Raw genomic sequence first — 21,071 nt, forward strand, 5'->3', positions numbered from 1 at the left:
CTAGTACATGCTGGGAGTGTATTTTCCCATCATATTCTCCTAACACAACTGTAAAAAGTCTATTTCAGTGCATAAAACATTTTAAAAATAAGTGAACAACTCCCATAGAGGCTGCCCTATACAGTTTAGTTGCCAAAATAGTCCTGTCCCGGTGGTCACACTCAGCCAGACTTTAACCTGTAATAAAAGCGCTCCACATTGCTGTACCCTTGGCCTGTTTTCTCTGCTCTGTTGGTGTGGTCCTCTCGGTTACAGCTGAGTGTGCCAGTGATTAGGATGCAGGCCTGCTACATTCAGGGTCACTTCTTGTGTTAGGAGAGCGCCCGGACCCACACGCCTCCTCCACAAAGCCTCCGTCTCGTCACCATTTGTCTCTCCAACACATGAATTCGCTGGCTTCCCCCGCGCCAAGCAGGCAATTAGTCATTGAGCTGTGATTGGGTGAACAGAGCTAAATAGGCGGCAGACAAAGGGGACATGACACGCAACACTTCAGACTGAATGAGGCTTTTAAATAAGGACAAAGCAAAACGGAAACACCATTGAAAAAAACACACACACACACACAACACACTACCTAGACATTCATTTCCTTACACGCATTTGCACAAAGTGCAAACAGGATGGTATGGTAGGAGACATACTAATTTAGTACAGCATAGCACGTACAGGCACTTATTCATACATCTCACTTCCTGTTTCTTTCCGATAGGATGGAGTCGACAGAGAAGTGCGATGTGGTGATTCAGAATTTCAATGGGAAATTCCTGAAAACTCCTCCAGGCATGACAGGTGGGTGTTGAGCTGAGAAACAGCTCTCAGAGTTGGCTGTACTTTGAGTTTTATAGATAGATGTGTAAGATCCTGTAAAATGAAAGGTTTGGCTCTTTTCATTGGTAAAGTGTTATATTACAGAAATTACTTTTAGAGACATATCATGCTAAATCTGCTTCTATGATCTTTTAAGCATGTTTGAGTGGTTTTCGCTCATGAACTTAATCAAAGTTGTGTTTTAGTGATTCGTAGATTTTTGAGGAATCCTGCATCGCCCAGCATTTTAAAAACAGTAATTCTTCTTTAACAAATCAAATTCTTGACTTTAGTAACAATATATGTATGTATCTTAGTAGTGAGATGTATTTTCCTTAACTTGTTTTGGCTGCTATCTGTGAGCCATCTTCAGAAGCGTCATCAGTCTTTGTGGTGACTTGTCACATATCAGCTGTTGTTAAGAGATCAAAGCAACATGTTGAAATATTTTGTTGTTCTACCAGTTTTTGCCATTTATCTGATTAAAAGTATTGACAGATGATCAGAAAATGAGTCCAAGCTCGGATGTGAAGTCTGCCCAAGTGCCGGTATGTAATTATGGCTGAATAAAAACAACAGCACAAGTACACCTTTAGATTATATAACTAAAGTTAAACCATTGTTTAGTCGTGTGTAGTTTTCATCCAATGCCTTGTCACTGTGGATGTAACTAGGGCTGATATTGTTTGGCCATAATGCATTCAGACTCTGCAGTGCCAGGCTAATGTAGTAGGTGGAGTATCTGCCCTCTTTGATGTAACATTAATAGAATGTGATGTTGTCTAGTTGCTTGTGGTTTCTGGTGCTGAGAACATATGGTTTGCTTCATGTACTGCCTGCAGAGTGGACTGACAAGCCCTTTTTCTCTATTACATTTTGGTTTAATGAATATTACCAAGGCCAATATTGTTAAGATATACTGTAGAAATGGGTTATGATCTGACCATGGAATCTTTAGGTCGCAGGCAAATTGCAGTAGATATTCAATAAGCGTTTGAACATTTAAATACTGTAAGTGTTTTATCAGATAGAGCCCATTACTTCTGTCTCTGCTGCATACTGAAAATAGTGTGACTAATATCTTATCCGCTCCATCAATATTGCTCTTCCGTCTCCTGCCCCGTCTTAGACAACCTTGTGTTGATTTAGAGGGAAGATCCAAGTGATTAATTCCTTAACCAAACAAGACGCAGACTGACAAAAACACACATGTACGCGACACAGACAGACGTTTGCCCATAGCAAACAATCTGCTACAGAATGTCCCGCCAAAAGCCAAGTCTCTTTACAAGCAGAAAAGAGGAGAAAGTAGGGCCATATAAATACATTATTTTACCAGTGTTGTTGTTCAACCTCACTGTTATGTTTTATGTTTTGTTTATCTTTTATAATAATTTCATTTGCAGCATGATTTGTTATATAATTATCCATATAAAGTGCATTATCAATAGGGTTGCCCGCAAAACTAAGCATTTAAATTCCTTCAAATTTGGTTTCTTCAATATTTTACGCATATTATCGTCTTGTAATCTTGTATAGAACCTGCTTAAAGATTATAGAGTGTCATAAATTACAGCTATGTTATACTTTATTATCAACATTTAATGAGAACTTTCTGAAACTGTGGATGACGTGATATTAAACCAGAGTAACGTACTGGAAGATCAGCCCTTTATGACATACTACCAGTGAAAGCTTTTACAAAATGAAGCAATTAGTTAAACAATAGAAATCTTGCATTTAGGAATGTGTCTCCAGATATTCAGTGTTGCATTACCCCCAAAAAACAGTTGAGTAAAAATGGGACAGTTGAAAACCCACAGCGAGAGAGTAAAAAAGTGCCTGGTGCTGTCGCTAAAATGACTGAACAAAGCAAAGACGAGTTGCAGAGAAGAGAAAGAGCTGAGCAGGGGACTAGCAGACTCAAAGTGGCAGAATGGTAAAGCAGCAATAGAGATACAGAGCTATCAGATAGAGACTTAGAGAAAAGGAATGGGGTGAGGGAGGGAGGGAAAATAGAAAATCAAGGACAGACAGAGCTGGCCCTGTGTCCCTGCAGTATAATTTGGAAGATACAGCACTGTGGATTGGCTCACACACACACACACACACACAGGCAGTGGAGTGAAACAGACAACTTCAATAAATAAGAACTTTAAGCTATGCCATGCAGACTTAAGTTTTATTTATTATTCAATACCATGGCAGAATGAATTGATGTAAGAGATATTTCCAGACTAGTTTTTTTTCACATTGTCAACAATTTAACACGTAAGAGCTGATGCTAGGGAATTTTATCAAACTTCAAACTATAGCATATTTAATCTATAACCTTGATAATATTCTAACCTATTCTATCTCAAACAAGACTTAGCATTAAATTATGTTGGTGGAAATTGAATTCACGCAAAAATCAAAAGATATGGTCGCTAAATTTTTTTAAAAGTTTTTTTTTCGTTTTATTTTTTATATGGACATAGCATTGGACGAACCTGATGCAATGTTTTAAGTGTTATAGCAGAATATGTTAATTTTCAACACCTGTCCATAGACCTGTTCCAATTTTTACCTAATGCATGTGTTGGGATAATTTGTAAAATATGGCATAGAGCCATATTTTGCCCCCAGACTTAGCGTTAAAAAAAAATGTCACCATATATGTACTGGAACCATCCCACTCAAGTTCCAGCCTCTTTACCCCAGAGTTAAGGTCATGAAGGTAGCAAAAGTGCGACCTGGAACCGCCCCCTGGCAAAGGCTCCCTTTAACACTAAGTCCGGGGGCAAAATAGGGCCCATGGTGTGTTTCCGTTGCCAAGGGCTTGTCCAGTGTGACAGATATTTCTGTAAATAGGTGTTCCACGTCCTTTTGGCGTCGACCTCAACTGATTTATACCCTGTCTTTCTGTGTCAATGACTGTCCTGCTGTTGCTCTCACGCATTGCACTTAAAACAATAAGAGTCGGGGTCGAAACAGAAAAAAAGAAAGCAAAAGAAATAGGTTGTAAATATCTGTGAACATGTAATCTCTCAGTGCTGTGTCGGTAGTGTGCGGGTTTCCCTGATTGGTCTGTCCATCCGCTCTGATGTATTGGCAGGAAACGGTAATATTTCACCCTCTGGCTGTGAGATTAATGTGTGCATTGATCACATGACCGGACCTTCCATCAGCTCTCGTTAAGAGGAAGCCCATTGATCGACTGTGCAGTGACTTCTGCCTCTCCCCGTGGTTCCTTTCATAGAAAAAGTTTACTCTGATGGAGCATTGACTTGGATTGTTTTTAATATGCAGTGGGAATTTGCTCAGTTTAAAATCGTGTCACAGAATCATAATAGTAGCTTTTGCTGTTTATGTGTTGGTTTGACCATCCCAGTACAAATAAAGACTGTTACTGTAAATGCATGATATTGTTAACATTTTTAAGAAGATGCTGTCTAAAAGTTATAAATAGTGTGGTTTTGTTGTTTTATAAGTGTCAAATACTGTGTCTGAAGAATACTAGCTCCTTACAAGTCTGGTTAATTTAGCAAATAACGGCCATCAAAATAATGATAATCAGATTATATTTTATTGAAGAATGGGACAAAAAAAATACCACAAAATGTCTGAATCATCTCTTATATCTAGATGTTTCTCTCTCTTTTTAGCTCATTTTTATTTGTTTGAATTATACACAATAAACTCAATAGTCTTGGGTTTCACATCTCCTAAACAACAATTGCGATATTATCATTTTTTTGATTTATCTCTCACTTCTAGATGCAGACCATCTTCATTGATGACCAAAATGATTGAATAGACCTTTGGAGGTCAACTAGAGATAGTACGGTAGTTTAATAGGCCAAAAGTGGTTTAAGAGGCCAAAAGTACAGCCATTGGCCAACTTCAGCCGGGGATTTGGTGTAAGAATGTGGAGAGAATTGACTGTGATCTTGGTTATATTTTCCACTACAGTTTCATAATCATGTAAAGTTAGCAACAGATTGTCTCTAGACCAACTACTTTGAATTGGTTTGGTAGTTCCTGTACACAGGGGGCTGTCTTGCACATCCCGCCAGGCCCAGCCAGGTGTAAATAAAATGCTTGCTGTGTCTTTTACTTTAGCCTGTAATTCTGACGCACTGTTGCTTGTTGTTCGATATTGTCCTGGCTCCCTGCTGCGAAGCGCCGAGTCAGTGTCAATGAAGCCTTCCCTGTTTACTCGTAAAGAGCTCATTTTCCATGGAATCACTATTTTGGTGTCACATTTTGTCAAGGGCTGATATTTTTGCATTCAGGTTTACGCAGCATTTATCAAGGTAAACAAGCAGAGAAAATTCTGCTGAAATGTTACACTTGGGGAAAACAACACTGACACTTTATTTTAGTTGGGTTTTGTGTTTAATTTTCTTCCTAGTGTCACATTTTTACCAGATTGTTTTAGACCACTGGATAAAGGTAAAGTAAACAGATTAGTCTTTAGACGGTGGTCACATCCATTGATGATTGAGGTTGAAGACAATCAATCTGAAGAGCAATAATGTGTCCTTCCAGTGTGTCATTACATATTATGTAATGACACTCTGGAAGGACACTCAAATTATGCAGTTCTGTAAAAATCAGATCAGTTTTAGTAACAATATATATTTTAGTATGCATTACCATGGTAATCCGGGAAGTGTATCTGATTCTGAGCGTCAACCGCTTGTCTGACCTTTGTGTAATGTAAGGCTAAAGAGCAGCTGAAGCTTAGGTCGCACACTGACGTAACCAGTGCACTTTGTATAGTGTCATCATTGTAACTGAGATTTCATCTTTGTAGCACCCAGTGCTTTAGTAGCCAGAGCGCTCATCTTCTGATCCGAAGGTCAGAGGTTCGATTCCCACTCTCAACATGAACATCCTTGGTAGAGTGGTCAGATCCTCTGACCCACAGGTGCCTCAGGTGACTACGGCTGTTGTATCACTTGTCAAGACACTTAACCCGTTTTTCCAACAGTGCTGCTCACACTGGTGTGTGAATGGGTGTGTGAATGGGTGAGTGGTTCCTTGATGTAAAGTGCTTTGTGTGCCTTGAATGCAGCAAAGCGCTATATAAATGTGACAATTTTAGAAGGACAAACTATCAGCCTTAGTCATTGCAGTGCAGAAATAAGAAGTACATTTTATTATCTGTAAGGGAACATCTTGGAATCGTGTCTGCTTTATGATCATGGTTCTAACTAGCTAACTAAAGTAAATATTTTTTTGTAAATGAATTGAGCTGTAACTTTATGGCATGTTTTATAACCAGCACCTTCATCTGATGCCTGATAACCCAAACTATCTTCACTTCTTGTCGTTTGCATTGGATTTATATACCATCTTTCAAGACACACAAAACACTTTACAGTGCATTATTTACTTACTCCACACTAGTATAAATGCAGTGTAAGTGCCACAGCTGCCCTGGGGCAGACTGACAGAAATGAGTCTGCAAATCTGCGACCTTCGCCCCCTCCAACCACCAGCAATCACTTACATGAAACATTCCTACAAGGCAAGGTGAGTGAAGCCTTGGAGACAGTCACAGCATGCACTGAAGCCACTTCCGTCCCACTGCTACACCAGATTTATCCAGCGGGTTTCCATCTCAATATAAACCAGGGCCAACCCTGCTTACCTGCTGAAATCAGATTCTCAAGGTGGTATGTCCGTTAAAGCACTTATTCAAAATTTGGGATGGCACATATAGCATGTTACCAGCAGATTCCCAACATGCAGCACTTCACCTCCCATCTCTCCCTCTCCGGAGCAGAGATGGATATGTTTGTTTGCTCGGCTGGTGTTTTAACAGTTTCTATGTGTCCCTGCTGTGGTCTCCAATGTCCCACCGCTACAATGTGTGCTAACAGAATGAGCCTCACACCTCTCTCCTCACGCCTGTCTACCTGTGTCCACAATCTTCTGGTTTACTCACAAATCCATTTCAGATCGTTCCACATCTTTACACAAGGTACCAGAGTCTTTTTGTCAACATCTATTGGTATTTTCCCACCTCTCTTGTTCTATTTGAATTCCCTTGTTGTATCCACAATGACTTATTCTTCGTTCTGACTAAAGCCAAATACCGGTAGATGTTCCCATTCGATCCCTAGAGTTGTGACAGTCTAACACAGACTGTAAGGGTTAGGGTTAGCCGTAAATCAGCAGTATCCCACTGACATGATTATTGTAAATATATCTTGTGAATGGCAAACATCACAGAGCTTTTGTCCAGCACTTCTGGCCTGTCCTGTTCAATTCAATTTGCACTTGATAGGTGAAAGACAAAAATGTCTCAATTTCTAACAAAAAATGTAATTGTAATTCAGCGTCGTTCTACTCACTTTTTGTAATCATTGCCTTTCGGAACGAGGATAGCCTTGCTTTTTACTGGGAAACTCTGACAAAGACTGACAAAGTGGTCATAGAATGCAAATGTTTAATGTTCTCATAGGGATATTTTACTCCCTGTATTTGACATCCAATGCCACTGGGGCAACATGTCAAAAGCAGTAGTTGAGTCAAGTAGTGCCTAGGGACCCATCCCTAGTTGTAGATCCAGGAATACTCTGTGACTGTCAGCTGTCAGTAGTATTAACCCTTATTGTTCTTTTTTACTATGGAATAATGGAATAGTGTTGTCACAATAATAACTTAGGAACATGCCCGATTCTTGATACAGATTTTGATTCCACAATGATTTAACTAATGCACCACCAGAAAGCACTTTACTGACAAAATAATACCACTTTCTTTATCTAACCCTGTGTTTTTTTTTAAGAGAAAGCACACGATCATTTTAAAACTGTTCAGAAAAGGACAATTTTGTTCTTTTAAATAATTTGTTTGAATAAGTATATAATTTGTATGCTAGTTTTTGTATCGATTAGTGTGTGTTTTTTTAAAATACTTTTGACAACTCTAGTATCACAGGATTGCACAGATTTAGTTCCAATTTTGTTTCCGTTCAATTCTTGGATATTCTTGTTTAGTTTTGCTGCATTGTCCATGTCCACCCATAATTTTAGTTCGTAACAAAGGGGTAATTGGTATGTTGGATAGGTTTACCACAAATAAAAATACCAATTACCACTTAGTTAGTTAGAAATGAATGTATTCAATTATTATAAATATGAATGCGTATCCAATAACATCTACATGACGCTAAAACAAAAGTGATTTTTATCAATTTAGAAAAAAAGTGAATTACTAAATAGTTGTACTATGTAAACACTAACAAAGACCTAGTTAACTACTGAGTATGCATGTTACTAGTTAACCATTAACACGTAGTCCCTAGACTGAAGTGTTACCAAAGCAATCGGCTAAAAATAAATTTAGCCAGGACATTACATTCGTTGCAGAGGATAGTGTTGAATGTCGACTTATTCATAGCAGCAAAAAGACTATTGTTGATTCAGATTAAGTATATTACCAATAAAGTTCAATGGAACAGCTGCATATTGCTTTACTATGATTCATCATCCTGTTTGAGGTTGTCACAAGAGGAAGTGAATCACAGGTCAAACTGACAATTAAAAATGTCCTTCTCATTTTTAAAAGCCTCTTGTGGAATCCAATAGAATGCTATGTTGGAGCCGAATAATTAATCTCATCACGCTCTTTTCAAAGAAGATCATTTCAGTGCTGCCGTTGCTGTAGGCTAGCTTTTTATCATCTGTATAGGAACCAGTAGAAATACACGGGCATTTGCATTAAGGTGTGAATCTTGTCAAGTCCATTAAGAATCCAGACAGCATTGACATCCATGACATCTCAAATCCCTCACCTCAAGGCATAATATGTATAATGATAACAATGTAATAATGGGGCCAATTTGTTCATGTGGGCTGTAAGTGAAAGGTACTTTGCATATTTTCAGCCAAACGCTTTGTTTCTGATGCCACAAATAATGGCTTATATGGAGAGATTAATAGCCTTTATGAAACGGCTCAGTAGGTGAAATGCCTTTAATTTGTCTAATATGTCCTTTTTAATGCAACTCATATTAAGATGATTAATTAATTGCCAGCGGCTATGCTTTCACCACTCATGCCCCACTGAAACCTTGACATGCATAGCTCATTTTGCAATATTGAGAAATGATTCCAGCCATGAAGGAGAATATTGACAGGCATAACTACAGTATTCTTTACCTCGTACACACTCTCAAGACAGCAATACATTTTGGTTGGTTATTTAGATGTATATTATTTTATTGCATTGTATGCCATGACAGGCTTATTCCAAAAGATTTGTGCTTCTGTTTGTTATGTCTAAAACATCAAATGCAGCTGCTGTGTTAATCTAGCATGTCAGATTAGAGTGAAGTAATAGGATTAAGCACAAGGCAATCCAGGCATGCAGTGTCAGTGTGCAAAAGAGAAATATCCAGGGAGATTACAATTATTGACTTAATTATCTGCATAAATTCAAAACCATGAAACATTAGGCTTAAGGTGAAGTTGTATTACAACATAATATAATTATAGATGGCTGAAATTGATTTGCCCTGAGTAGAGAAGGTTAGGGCTCGCCTCAAGCGAAATATTATGTTACAAGATCTTCAGCTGAGGCGTCAGTCAATCTTGGGTTTGCACTTTGGAACATACTCAATCAATTTAAATGTTGTTTTATTTGCCAGTTTTTAGTTGCAAAAGTGAAGCTCACAGTTCACTATTGGCTGTCTTCTAGATTCACAGTTTGGACAGAAAACACTGCAGATTCAGTCCACTCCAGAGCACTTTCTGCCATTGTGTCCATGGCATTTGCAACCTTATTTGCACATTTCAGGCACTGTAATAAAACGCCCAGAATGCCATGCAGTTCAGAATATAAAAGCGATTTTATTATCGTTATTGTTATAACATTTGATCATGCCGACACACCATAATACCTGTTTGTTTAAAAGCAAACCAAGACTTACCTCACCAGTGTCCGAGTCCAAGTGTATTTTTTAAAGGTTTTATTTGACAGGAAAGATGTGGCGTGAAATGGTGAGAGGGGGTATAGACATTTGGCAAAATATGGTTGAGGGTCTGAATCAAATCATACCTCAGCTGCAGTAACAACAACACATATGCAACGGCCTTAACCACTGCACCTCTGGCAAGCACTGATTATATACGGATATATAGTACGGACCAAAAGTTTGGACACACCGCAGAGTGAAGGCAAAAGGGCGTGTAAGTGCGAAGCAGTAATCAAAGCTAAAGGTGGCCACTTTGAAGAACCTAGAATATAAGGCATATTTTCATTGTTTTGATGCCTTCAGTGTGAATCTACAATTTTCATAGTCTCTCTAGAAAATAAAGAAAACTCTTTGAATGAGAAGGTGTGTCCAAACGTTTGGTCTGTACTGTATATTATTATTTATTTTTTTACAAACTAACATCACATTTAAACTTAAACTAACTGTGCTGTTGCAGTCACTGTGTCCCAATACATCATACACACATAACGTTGCCCTAATCAATACTCGGGGAGCAAAACGTTTTTTGATAGACCGCATACATTGACAAATCCATTCAGACACTTCAGTCAGAGGATTCACCAATGTAAAAAAGCTGGAATTATCTGTTCCCTCATGAGACATAAAGGCACAAAATATACAGTAGATGTGGATGTGGAGCAAATGTATGCACATGAAACGTTAAGGTTTCAAGCTTCAGTGTTCCTCCCATTTCTGAAAGTCAGCTTCCTTAATTTACCCATTATTTGTTTTGATGGATTTGTATGTTGGACTTGGATGTTGTATGTCCTCCTGTTGAGGAAATGTTTCCTTTTTTTTTTTGTTCTTGGTTTTCACCCACTCGTGCTGCAATTTGTGTGCAGGCAATTAGTCTGCTCTTTTATGATGTTTACTACAGCTATTAAAAAGGGGATTTGATGGCGTGAGCTTTACTTGATGTCAGGGTCAAGTGTGTAAGAAGAGAACACGTCTCTCTCTCAAAAGTCTTTCACAGTTTGTAATTATAAGTCAGGCCTCAAGATGGTCTCCTCTTCACCTACAGATTTTTTATTTACACTTTTTCTCCAATAGTGGCTCTATTGAAATGAATAGAAAATAAATGATGTAATGTATTCTGTAATACTACATGAATATCTGGATCAATACCATATCCATTGCCTTCACCTATATTTAATTGAATAGTGGAACAAATCCCCCACAAATTTGTGAAATATAAATTCAGTCCCATAATTTCTTTATTCAATCTTTATGCAGTCCTTCATGAACAGTATACACTTATAAATCCCAACATCAATGAATAGTCCAGGTTTTTTTGAGACTTTGGGGAGACATGTATATGGTATAGTAAACACTATTGTATACATATAGTATATAGGAAACAATATACATTTAATAACAGTAATAATTCATAAATATAGCCGCAAGCGGCAATGATCGGCCCTCGCCACGCCGCCACGCCGCAAGAGGAGGGGGCGCAAACGCGCCCCAATTGTCCTTTTAGTACACCTACTGCTGAATCTGTGACGCTGTCACATCTTCTCCCCTTTGTTTTACCATCAAAAAGCAATTTTATTTTGAATTCTTTGCCGCACAGACACCGTGACTCTTTGAATAAAAATGTGGATAACTTTTGATGGCCCACCCCTGAAGATGAGTCTCACTAAATTTCAGGTTAATAGGGCTAACGCCCTGAGGGGGAGTTCGTGAAAGTTTAAAGTGTAAACATGTTCTGGCGATTTCCCCATTGGAATAACATGGGAGGTTTTGGTCATCGCTACGGCAAAACCATAACAATTATGACATGGGTCTCATTGACTTTTTTGATGGGGATGCCAAAATTAAGTTGTGTGTCAAATTTCATAAAATTTCGCAAAACTAAACATTTAACCTCCATATAAAATCTGTAGGGGGCGCTGTGGTGCCAAATTAATTTATTTCACTTCAAGTACGTTTAGGGCAAAGAGTTTAACAACTGATTCTAATTTGACGCAATTCAGACTTTATCTGCGCAAACGGCAGAAATGTTAAATTTGGGAGATTTCTGAAATTCTAGCTACAGTTTGCGGCTTCGCCGCACAGAGACCGTGACAGGTATCAATGTAATTTGAATAACTTTTGATGTCCCACTCCTCAGTAGCATTTTCACCAAATTTCAGCTTTTTAGGGCCAACGCCCTGGGAGGAGTTCGTAAAAGTACGACGTTTGGAAAAACTCCCGAGTCATGCTTAGCCATTTTTGAAGCAATATGGCCGACATGTGGTTGGGCAGACGGCGTTGCCGTAATAATATTTTTTACTTCTCTTGTCACCATCTACCTCTGCGCCAAATTTCATGATTCTACGATCAGATTTTTTTGGGGTCATTTCCTATCTCTCAATGCATTTTTGGTACATTTGGGGGCGCTGACGCGCCAATTTTTTTATTTTAGAAAAGGGAAATAGCCAGAATGTAGAGAGGCACGATTTTTAGAGGTGTGCAAATTTTTGTGACTTTTCGTCAATGTTCACTGGGTGAAAAATAGGGGGGTTGGTCCTGAGAAGAAAGAAAGAAGAAAGAATTAAAGCCGCAAGCGGCATCCAACGGCCCTCGCGGGCCGCCGGCCTTCCGACTCTGCTCTCTGCATTTTACAGAGATGGCGCTAACGCAATTGTCTAAGAACTAAGACAGCGACACATTGTACATGTTCAATGCTGTGCTTAACCAGTGCAAATGAACACAAATATCGGTCGAATGTGCAGCTCCAGCGCACAGAGACCGTGACACTTGGAATAAAAATATGGATAACTTTTGATGCCCCGCTTGTGTAGATTATTTTCCCAAAATATGAGCTTGATCGAGCTATTGCCCACAGAGGAGTTCATTAAAGTGTGAAGCATAAATGTGAACATTTCAAGGATTTGGCGTTTTTCCCATTTGTGACATATATTTGCGGCTCTACCGCACAGAGACCCTAGTACTTAAAATCAAAATATGGATAACTTTTGATGCCCCGTTTGTGTAGATGATTCTCCCAAAATATGAACTTGATCGGGTAATCGCCCTAGGAGGAGTTTGTTAAAGTGTGAAGTGTAAAAATGTGGTCATTTTAGAGATTTTGCGGTTTCCCCATAGGGATAACATGGGATGTTTCTGTCATCGCTACGGCTACGCTTTACCAAATATGACTTTGGCTCTCATACTTTTAATTTGGGGATGGCAAATGAGAATTGTGTGCAAAATGTCATGTCATTTGGAAAAACTCTTGTTTATAGGCCACTCTGAAGGCCAAATAGTCCAAATTCTGCGAAAAGTTTGCGGCTCAGCTGCACAGAGACCGTAAATGTTATCCATAAAATTTGAATAACTTTAGATGCCCCACTTGTCTAGAGGAGGTACACCGATTTTGAGATCGGTGGGCCAAACGCACTAGGAGGAGTTTGTTAAAGTGTGAAGCGTAAATGTGAACATTTCAAGGATTTGGCGTTTTTCCCATTTGTGACAGTATATTTGCAGCTCCACGGCACAGAGACCGTACCACTTAAAATTAAAATATGGATAACTTTTGATGCCCCGTTTGTGTAGATGATTTTCCCCAAATATGAGTTTGATCGGACAATCGCCCTAGGAGGAGTTTGTTAAAGTGTGAAGTGTAAAAATGTGGTCATTTTAGAGATTTCGCTGTTTTCCCATTTCTGACATATATTTGCGGGTCCGCCACACAGAGACCGTAGCACTTAAAATCAAAATATGACTAACTTTTGATGCCCCGCTTGAGTAGATGATATTCTCCAAATATGAACTTGATCGGGCAATCGCCCTAGGAGGAGTTTGTTAAAGTGTGAAGCGTAAAAATGTGGTGATTTGAGCGATTCCACGATTTTCCCATAAGGATAACATGGGATGTTTCTGTCAACGCTACAGTTACGCCGTACAAAATATGACTTTGGCTCTCATACTTTTATGATCAGGATGGCAAATTAGAATTTTGTTCAAAATATCATGTCATTTGGAAAAACTCTATTGTTTATAGGCCACTCTGAAGGCCAAATAGTCAGAATTCTGGGAAACGTTTGTGGCTGCGCCGCACAGAGACCGTAAAAGTTATCCTTAAAATTTGGATAACTTTAGATGCCCCACTTGTCTAGAGGACGTACACCGATTTTGAGGTTCGTGGGCAAAACGCACTAGGAGGAGTTTGTCAAAGTTTGACGTGAACAAAATGGCTAACTTAGCGTGTTTTCATTTTCAAAGGAAGATGGCGGCCATAGGGTAAGTCTGGGGGCGTGGCCACAATAATATTTGTTTTTTGTCCTCACAAGAGGAATGCGTGTTCCGAATTTCGTAGCTTTACGACAAAGTTGACCTCGGGGCGTCTCCCATAGGCGCAATGTATTTTGACTTTTGTCGGTGGCGCTGTCGCGCCATTTTTTTAGGAAAAAAAAAATGGCCCAGAAAAAACAAAATTTTTCGCAGATTCTGAATTTTGGGCAAAGTTTGGTAAGTTTTTGAGCATGTTCAGGGGGTCAAATTAGAGTTCAAAGCGATGAAGAACAAGAAGAATTAAAGCCGCAAGCGGCATCCAACGGCCCTCGCGGGCCGCCGCCCTTCCGACTCTGCGCTTTCGACTTGATAAAGATGGCGCCCTTATTGTGTTGAATTAAAAAAGAACTTGACAGACGGCGACACAATTGACATGGCCAATCCAGTGTAAATGAACACAAGTGTCAGTCAAATGTGCGGGTCCGCCGCACAGAGACCGTGACACTTGGAATAAAAATATGGATAACTTTTGATGCTCCGCTTGTGTAGATGATTTTCCCCAAATATAAGCTTGATCGAGCTATTGCCCTTAGAGGAGTTTGTTAAAGTGTGAAGCGTAAATGTGAACATTTCAGAGATTTCGCTGTTTTCCCATTTCTGACATATATTTGCGGGTCGGCCACACAGAGACCGTAGCACTTAGAATCAAAATATGGATAAGTTTTGATGCCCCACTTGTCTAGATGATATTCTCCAAATATGAACTTGATCGGGCAATCGCCCTAGGAGGAGTTCGTTAAAGTGTGAAGCGTAAAAATGTGGTGATTTGAGCGATTCTACGATTTTCCCATAAGGATAACATGGGATGTTTCTGTCATCGCTACGGTTACGTCGTACAAAATATGACTTTGGCTCTCATACTTTTATGATCAGGATGGCAAATTAGAATTTTGTTTAAAATATCATGTCATTTGGAAAAACTATTGTGTATAGGCCACTCTGAAGGCCAAATAGTCAGAATTCTGGGAAACGTTTGCGGCTCTGTCGCACAGAGACCGTAAAAGCTATCCTTAAAATTTGGATAACTTTAGATGCCCCACTTGTCTAGAGGACGTACACCGATTTTGAGGTCGGTGGGCAAAACGCACTAGGAGGAGTTCGTTAAAGTGTGAAACAGAAAAATGTGGATATTCGAGAGATTTAGCGGTTTTCCCATAGGGATAACATGGGAGGTTTATGTCATCGCTACGACTACGCCGTAAAAATTAAGGCATTTGTCTGATTGGCTTTTTTGATCGGGACGCCAAAATAGAATTTTGGGTAAAGTTTAGAAAATTTTGGTAAAACTAATTTTTGACCTTCAATGTTAATTTAAAGGTCACTCTGTAGGGGGCGCTATCGCGCCCATTTCAATTTTGTCATCATAAACTGGTCCAAACTAGAAAGTTGAACAACTGATTCAAATTTGGTCCTAATCGGACTTGTTTTGATCAAATGGGAACAATTTTTAGATCTGCAATATCCCAAAATAAGTTGTCCAACTTTGCGGCTGCGCCGCACACAGACCGTAAGAGGTATCTCAAAAAATTGGATAACTTTAGATCCCCCACTTGTCCAGAGGACGTACGCCGATTTTGAAGTCGGTGGGCAAAACGCCCTAGGAGGAGTTCGTCAAAGTTTGACGTGAACAAAATGGCTAACACAGCGTGTTTTCATTTTCAAAGGAAGATGGCGGCCATAAGGTAAGTCTGGGGGCGTGGCCACAATAATATATATTTTTTTGTCCTCACAAGAGGAATGCGTGTTCCGAATTTCGTAGCTCTACGACAAAGTTGACCTCGGGGCGTCTCCCATAGGCGCAATGTATTTTGACTTTTGTCGGTGGCGCTGTCGCACAATTTTTTTAGGAAAAAAAAAATGGCCCAGAAAAAACAACATTTTTCGCCGATTCTGAATTTTGGGCAAAGTTTGGTGAGTTTTTGAGCATGTTCAGGGGGTCAAATTAGAGTTCAAAGCGATGAAGAACAAGAAAAATTAAAGCCGCAAGCGGCATCCAACGGCCCTCGCGGGCCGCCGGCCTTCCGACTCTGCGCTTTTGACTTGATAAAGATGGCGCCCTTATTGTGTGTTGAATAAAAAAAGAACTTGACAGACGGCGACACATTGGACATGGCCAATCCAGTGCAAATGAACACAAGTGTCAGTCAAATTTGCTGCGCCGCCGCACAGAGACCGTAGCACTTGGAATAAAAATATGGATAACTTTTGATGCCCCGCTTGTGTAGATGATTTTTCCCAAAGTAAAGCTTGATCGAGCTATTGCCCACGGAGGAGTTTGTTAAAGTGTGAAGCGTAAATGTGAACATTTCAAGGATTTGGCGTTTTTCCCATTTGTGACAGTATATTTGCAGCTCCACGGCACAGAGACCGTACCACTTAAAATCAAAATATGGATAACTTTTGATGCCCCGTTTGTGTAGATGATTTTCCCCAAATATGAGCTTGATCGGGCAATCGCCCTGGGAGGAGTTTGTTAAAGTGTGAAGCGTAAAAATGTGGTCATTTTAGAGATTTTGCCGTTTTTCCATTTCTGACATATATTTGCGGGTCCGCCACACAGAGACCGTAGCACTTAGAATCAAAATATGGATACGTTTTGATGCCCCGCTTGTGTAGATGATATTCTCCAAATATGAACTTGATCGGACAATCGCCCTAGGAGGAGTTTGTTAAAGTGTGAAGCGTAAAAATGTGGTGATTTGAGCGATTCTACGATTTTCCCATAAGGATAACATGGGATGTTTCTGTCATCGCTACGGTTACGCCGTACAAAATATGACTTTGGCTCTCATACTTTCATGATCAGGATGGCAAATTAGAATTTTGTTCAAAATATCATGTCATTTGGAAAAACTCTATTGCTTATAGGCCACTCTGAAGGCCAAATAGTCCGAATTCTGGGAAACGTTTGCGGCTCCGTCGCACAGAGACCGTAAAAGCTATCCTTAAAATGTGGATAACTTTAGATGCCCCACTTGTCTAGAGGACGTACACCGATTTTGAGGTTGGTGGGCAAAACGCACTAGGAGGAGTTCGTTAAAGTGTGAAACAGAAAAATGTTGATATTCGAGAGATTTAGCGGTATTCCCATAGGGATAACATGGGAAGTTTATGTCATCGCTACGACTACGCCGTAAAAATTAAGGCATTTGTCTGATTGGCTTTTTTGATCGCGATGCCAAAATAGAATTTTGGGTAAAGTTTAGAATATTTTGGTAAAACTAATTTTTGACCTTCAATGTTAATTTAAAGGTCACTCTGTAGGGGGCGCTATCGCGCCCATTTAAATTTTGTCATCATAAACTTGTCCAAACTAGAAAGTTGAACAACTGATTCAAATTTGGTCATAATCGGACTGGTTTTGATCAAATGGGAGCAATTTTTAGACCTGCAATATTCTTAAATAAGTTGTCCAACTTTGCGGCTGCGCCGCACACAGACCGTAAAAGGTATCTCCAAAAATTGGATAACTTTAGATGCCCCACTTGTCCAGAGGACGTACGCCAATTTTGAAGTTCAAATCAAATCAAATCAATTTATTTTTGTAAGGCCCAAAATCACAACAACAGTTGCCTCTGAGGGCCACAGGGAGAAATGAATCAACAATGTCTGTGGTGGCGATGAAGTCAGACAATGTCTGTGGTGGCGAGGGACGATGTCCCAGGGTCCTCTGTCCTTAGACTCTCCTTCTCGGCCAGGAAAAACTACAAAAAAAAACCTCTTTGGGAAAAAAACGTAGAAACCTGGAGGAGTTCCAGTGAAGGAGAGATCCGACTCTCACAGACGGACAGACGGACACAAGGAGACTGGAGCTGGACCCACTCTTCAGGCAGAAGAGGGACCGACTGAGGCGAACTGGACCCACTCTTCAGGCAGATGAGGGACCGTCTGAGTCGAGCTGGACCCACTCTTCAGGCAGAAGAGGGACCGTCTGAGTCGAGCTGGACCCACTCTTCAGGCAGAAGAGGGACCGTCGGAGGCGAGCTGGACCCACTCTTCAGGCAGACGAGGGACCGTCGGAGGCGAGCTGGACCCACTCTTCAGGCAGATGAGGGACCGACTGAGGCGAACTGGAGCCACTCTTCAGGCAGATGAGGGACCGTCCACACAGGGCAGGGACCACTTCACCAGGGGAGGGGCATCTGGGTCCACAGGTCCTCAGGAGTGAGAGAAAGAAAAGAAGGCGGTGAACAGTTTGCAAGTGGAATCAAAAAATAAATATTGTTTGATAGCATAAGTAGTCAGAAGAAGAAGAGGATAGTGCTCAAGCTGTCATACTTCCCCCAGCATAGTTACTCCTAGGGCAGCGTAGCTGAAGCTGTGGGTTTATCTTTCTGTTCCTAACTACTCTGACCATAAGCGATTTCGAAGAGGAACGTTTTAAGCCTGGACTTAAATGAAGAGACTGTGTCAGCATATTTAACATGGGTCGGGAGCTGATTCCATAACACAGGAGCTTGGTAGCTAAACGCTCTACCTCCTACAGTACTTTTAGAGACTCTTGGCACCACCAGAAGGCCAGCATTCTGAGAGCGAAGAGCTCTGTTTGGATGATATGGTTCTATAGCATCTTTGAGGTAGGATGGGGCCATGTCATTTATGGCTTTGTAGGTCAAGAGTAGAATTTTGAATTTGATTCTAGACTCGACGGGGAGCCAGTGAAGAGACTTCAGCACCGGCGTAATGTGCTCTCTTCTTTTTGTTCCTGTTAGTAATCTTGCAGCTGCATTTTGAACCAGTTGAAAGCTTTTTATGGAGCTTTTAGGACACGCTGCAAGCAGGGAGTTACAGTAGTCTAATCTAGTCGTTACAAATGCATGGATAAGTTTTTCAGCATCACTTTTAGGCAGGATTCTTCTGATTTTGGCGATGTTGCGCAAATGGAAATAGGCTGTTTTACAAGCTTGATTTATATGAGCTTTAAATGAGAGCTCCTGGTCAAATAAGACTCCAAGGTTTCTTACAGTAGAACTGGAGGCTACACTGACATTGTCCAGTGTGACTATCTGCTCAGATAGAGCGTCTCGTAGATGCTTAGGGCCAAGCACAATGACCTCGGTTTTTTCAGGGTTAAGAAGCAGGTAGTTTAGTGTCATCCAGGTTTTTATCTCCTTCACACAAGCACTAAGTCTGTCTACTTGATCGCTCTGATCAGGTTTCATTGATAAATACAGCTGAGTGTCATCTGCATAGCAGTGGAAGTTAATGCCATGCTTTCTAATAATGTTGCCTAATGGTAGCATATAAAGAGTAAACAGAATTGGACCGAGTACCGAACCCTGTGGCACACCGTAAATTACTTTAGAGCTTGGTGAGGAGCTCTGGTTTACATTAACAAATTGGAACCTATCAGATAGATAGGATTTAAACCAGCTGAGGGCTGTTCCTCCAACACCTACATCACATTCTAACCTCTGCAGTAGAATGTTGTGGTCGATGGTGTCAAACGCTGCGCTGAGGTCCAACAGAACCAGGATTGAGACCAGTCCATCGTCAGCGGCTAATAACAAATCATTTGTGACTTTAACTAGTGCAGTTTCAGTGCTGTGGTGGGCTCTGAACCCTGACTGGAAAACTTCAAATAAGTTATTGTCCTGCAGGTGGCGACAAAGCTGTTTTACTACAACTTTTTCAAGGATTTTAGAGACGAAGGGAAGATTTGAAATAGGTCTGTAGTTTACCAATAGGTCGGGATCTAGATTAGGCTTTTTCAGAAGAGGTTTAATGACTGCATGTTTGAAGGACTGTGGAACATAGCCACTTTGGAGTGAAGTATTTATTATATTAAGAATAGGGTCTATAATTAGGGGAAGAATGTCTTTGAGGAGTCTGCTTGGAATGGGGTCTAGGACACAAGTTGAGCTTTTAGAGGACATAATGGCTGAAGTTATCTCTGCTTGATCAACAGCTGTGAACCTTTCTAGGTTTACAGGTGGATTTATATGGGACGTTAGATTTACAGCTTGGGCTAGTTCAGGGCTAATAGCGGGGGTAATTTCATCTAATTTATCTCTGATTGTTTTTATTTTATTGTTAAAAAATAGGAGGAAATCATCAGAGCTGAGTGTAGCTGGGATTGAGGGCTCTACTGCTCTGTGACAGTTTGTTAGCCTAGCTACAGTGCTGAAAAGGAATTTAGTGTTACTTTTGTTGACTTCTATTAAATTTGAATAATATCTGGTTTGGGCCTTACGCAGAGCCTGCTTATAGGACAGCAGGCAACTTTTCCATGCTTTTAGAGATTCTTCGGTGTGAGAGCGACGAAATAATCCCTCTAACTTTCTAACTTTTTGTTTATGTGAACGCAGTTCTTGGTTGTACCATGGGGAGGCGCGCTTTGGCCTAATGACCTTCTGTTTTAACGGCGCTACAACGTCAAGAGCAGACTTCAGAGAATTCATGGTCAAGTCGACACATTGATCACTTAAACTGGGACTAAAACTGTTCTCAGCAGGATCACATGACATGTCACTGAATATTGGCTCTATTATTTCTTTGAATTTTGAGATAGATTTTTCAGATATTGTCCTTTTCATTATAACTTTATTTTGTGGGACTGGATGATCTTTAAGAATAAACTGAAAGGTAATTAGGAAATGATCTGACAATATAGGGTTTTGAGGGAGGACAATGAGGTCACTAATCTCTGTTCCATACGTTAGGACAAGATCCAGAGTGTTCTTGTGAGTGTGAGTCGGTTTATTTACATTCTGAGTGAAACCAATGCTGTCTAACAAGGCGCTGAAGGCATTACTGAGAGCGTCATCACTCATGTTCACGTGGATATTAAAGTCTCCAACTATAACTATTTTATCCCAGGCTAACACTAAGTTTGATATAAAGTCAGAAAACTCTGTTAAAAACTCTGAATAGGGACCAGGAGGTCGGTAGATAACTATGAACAAAACTCCTTTTTGGTTTTTCATATTTGGACATGTGATTGACAGCATAAGGCTTTCAAATGAGTGAAATGCATTGTTAGTTTTAG

The 21,071-nt window shown here is 40.2% G+C and overlaps 1 protein-coding gene across 1 annotated transcript in view; it reads left to right on the forward strand.

The window, feature by feature from the left end:
• LOC140374518 (RNA-binding motif, single-stranded-interacting protein 3-like) overlaps window positions 1-21,071 on the forward strand; it is a 142,170-nt gene that overhangs the window by 90,466 nt on the left and 30,633 nt on the right. The window contains exon 6 of the mRNA XM_072461445.1: window positions 713-792. Within this exon, the coding sequence (XP_072317546.1) occupies window positions 713-792 (80 nt within the window). The remainder of the gene's footprint in view (window positions 1-712; window positions 793-21,071) is intronic.

This window comes from Eucyclogobius newberryi, unplaced genomic scaffold (genome assembly GCF_026437365.1).
Source record: "Eucyclogobius newberryi isolate DKJ021-1_F unplaced genomic scaffold, fEucNew1.0.hap1 SCAF_3, whole genome shotgun sequence".
Taxonomy (NCBI): Eukaryota; Metazoa; Chordata; class Actinopteri; order Gobiiformes; family Gobiidae; genus Eucyclogobius; species Eucyclogobius newberryi.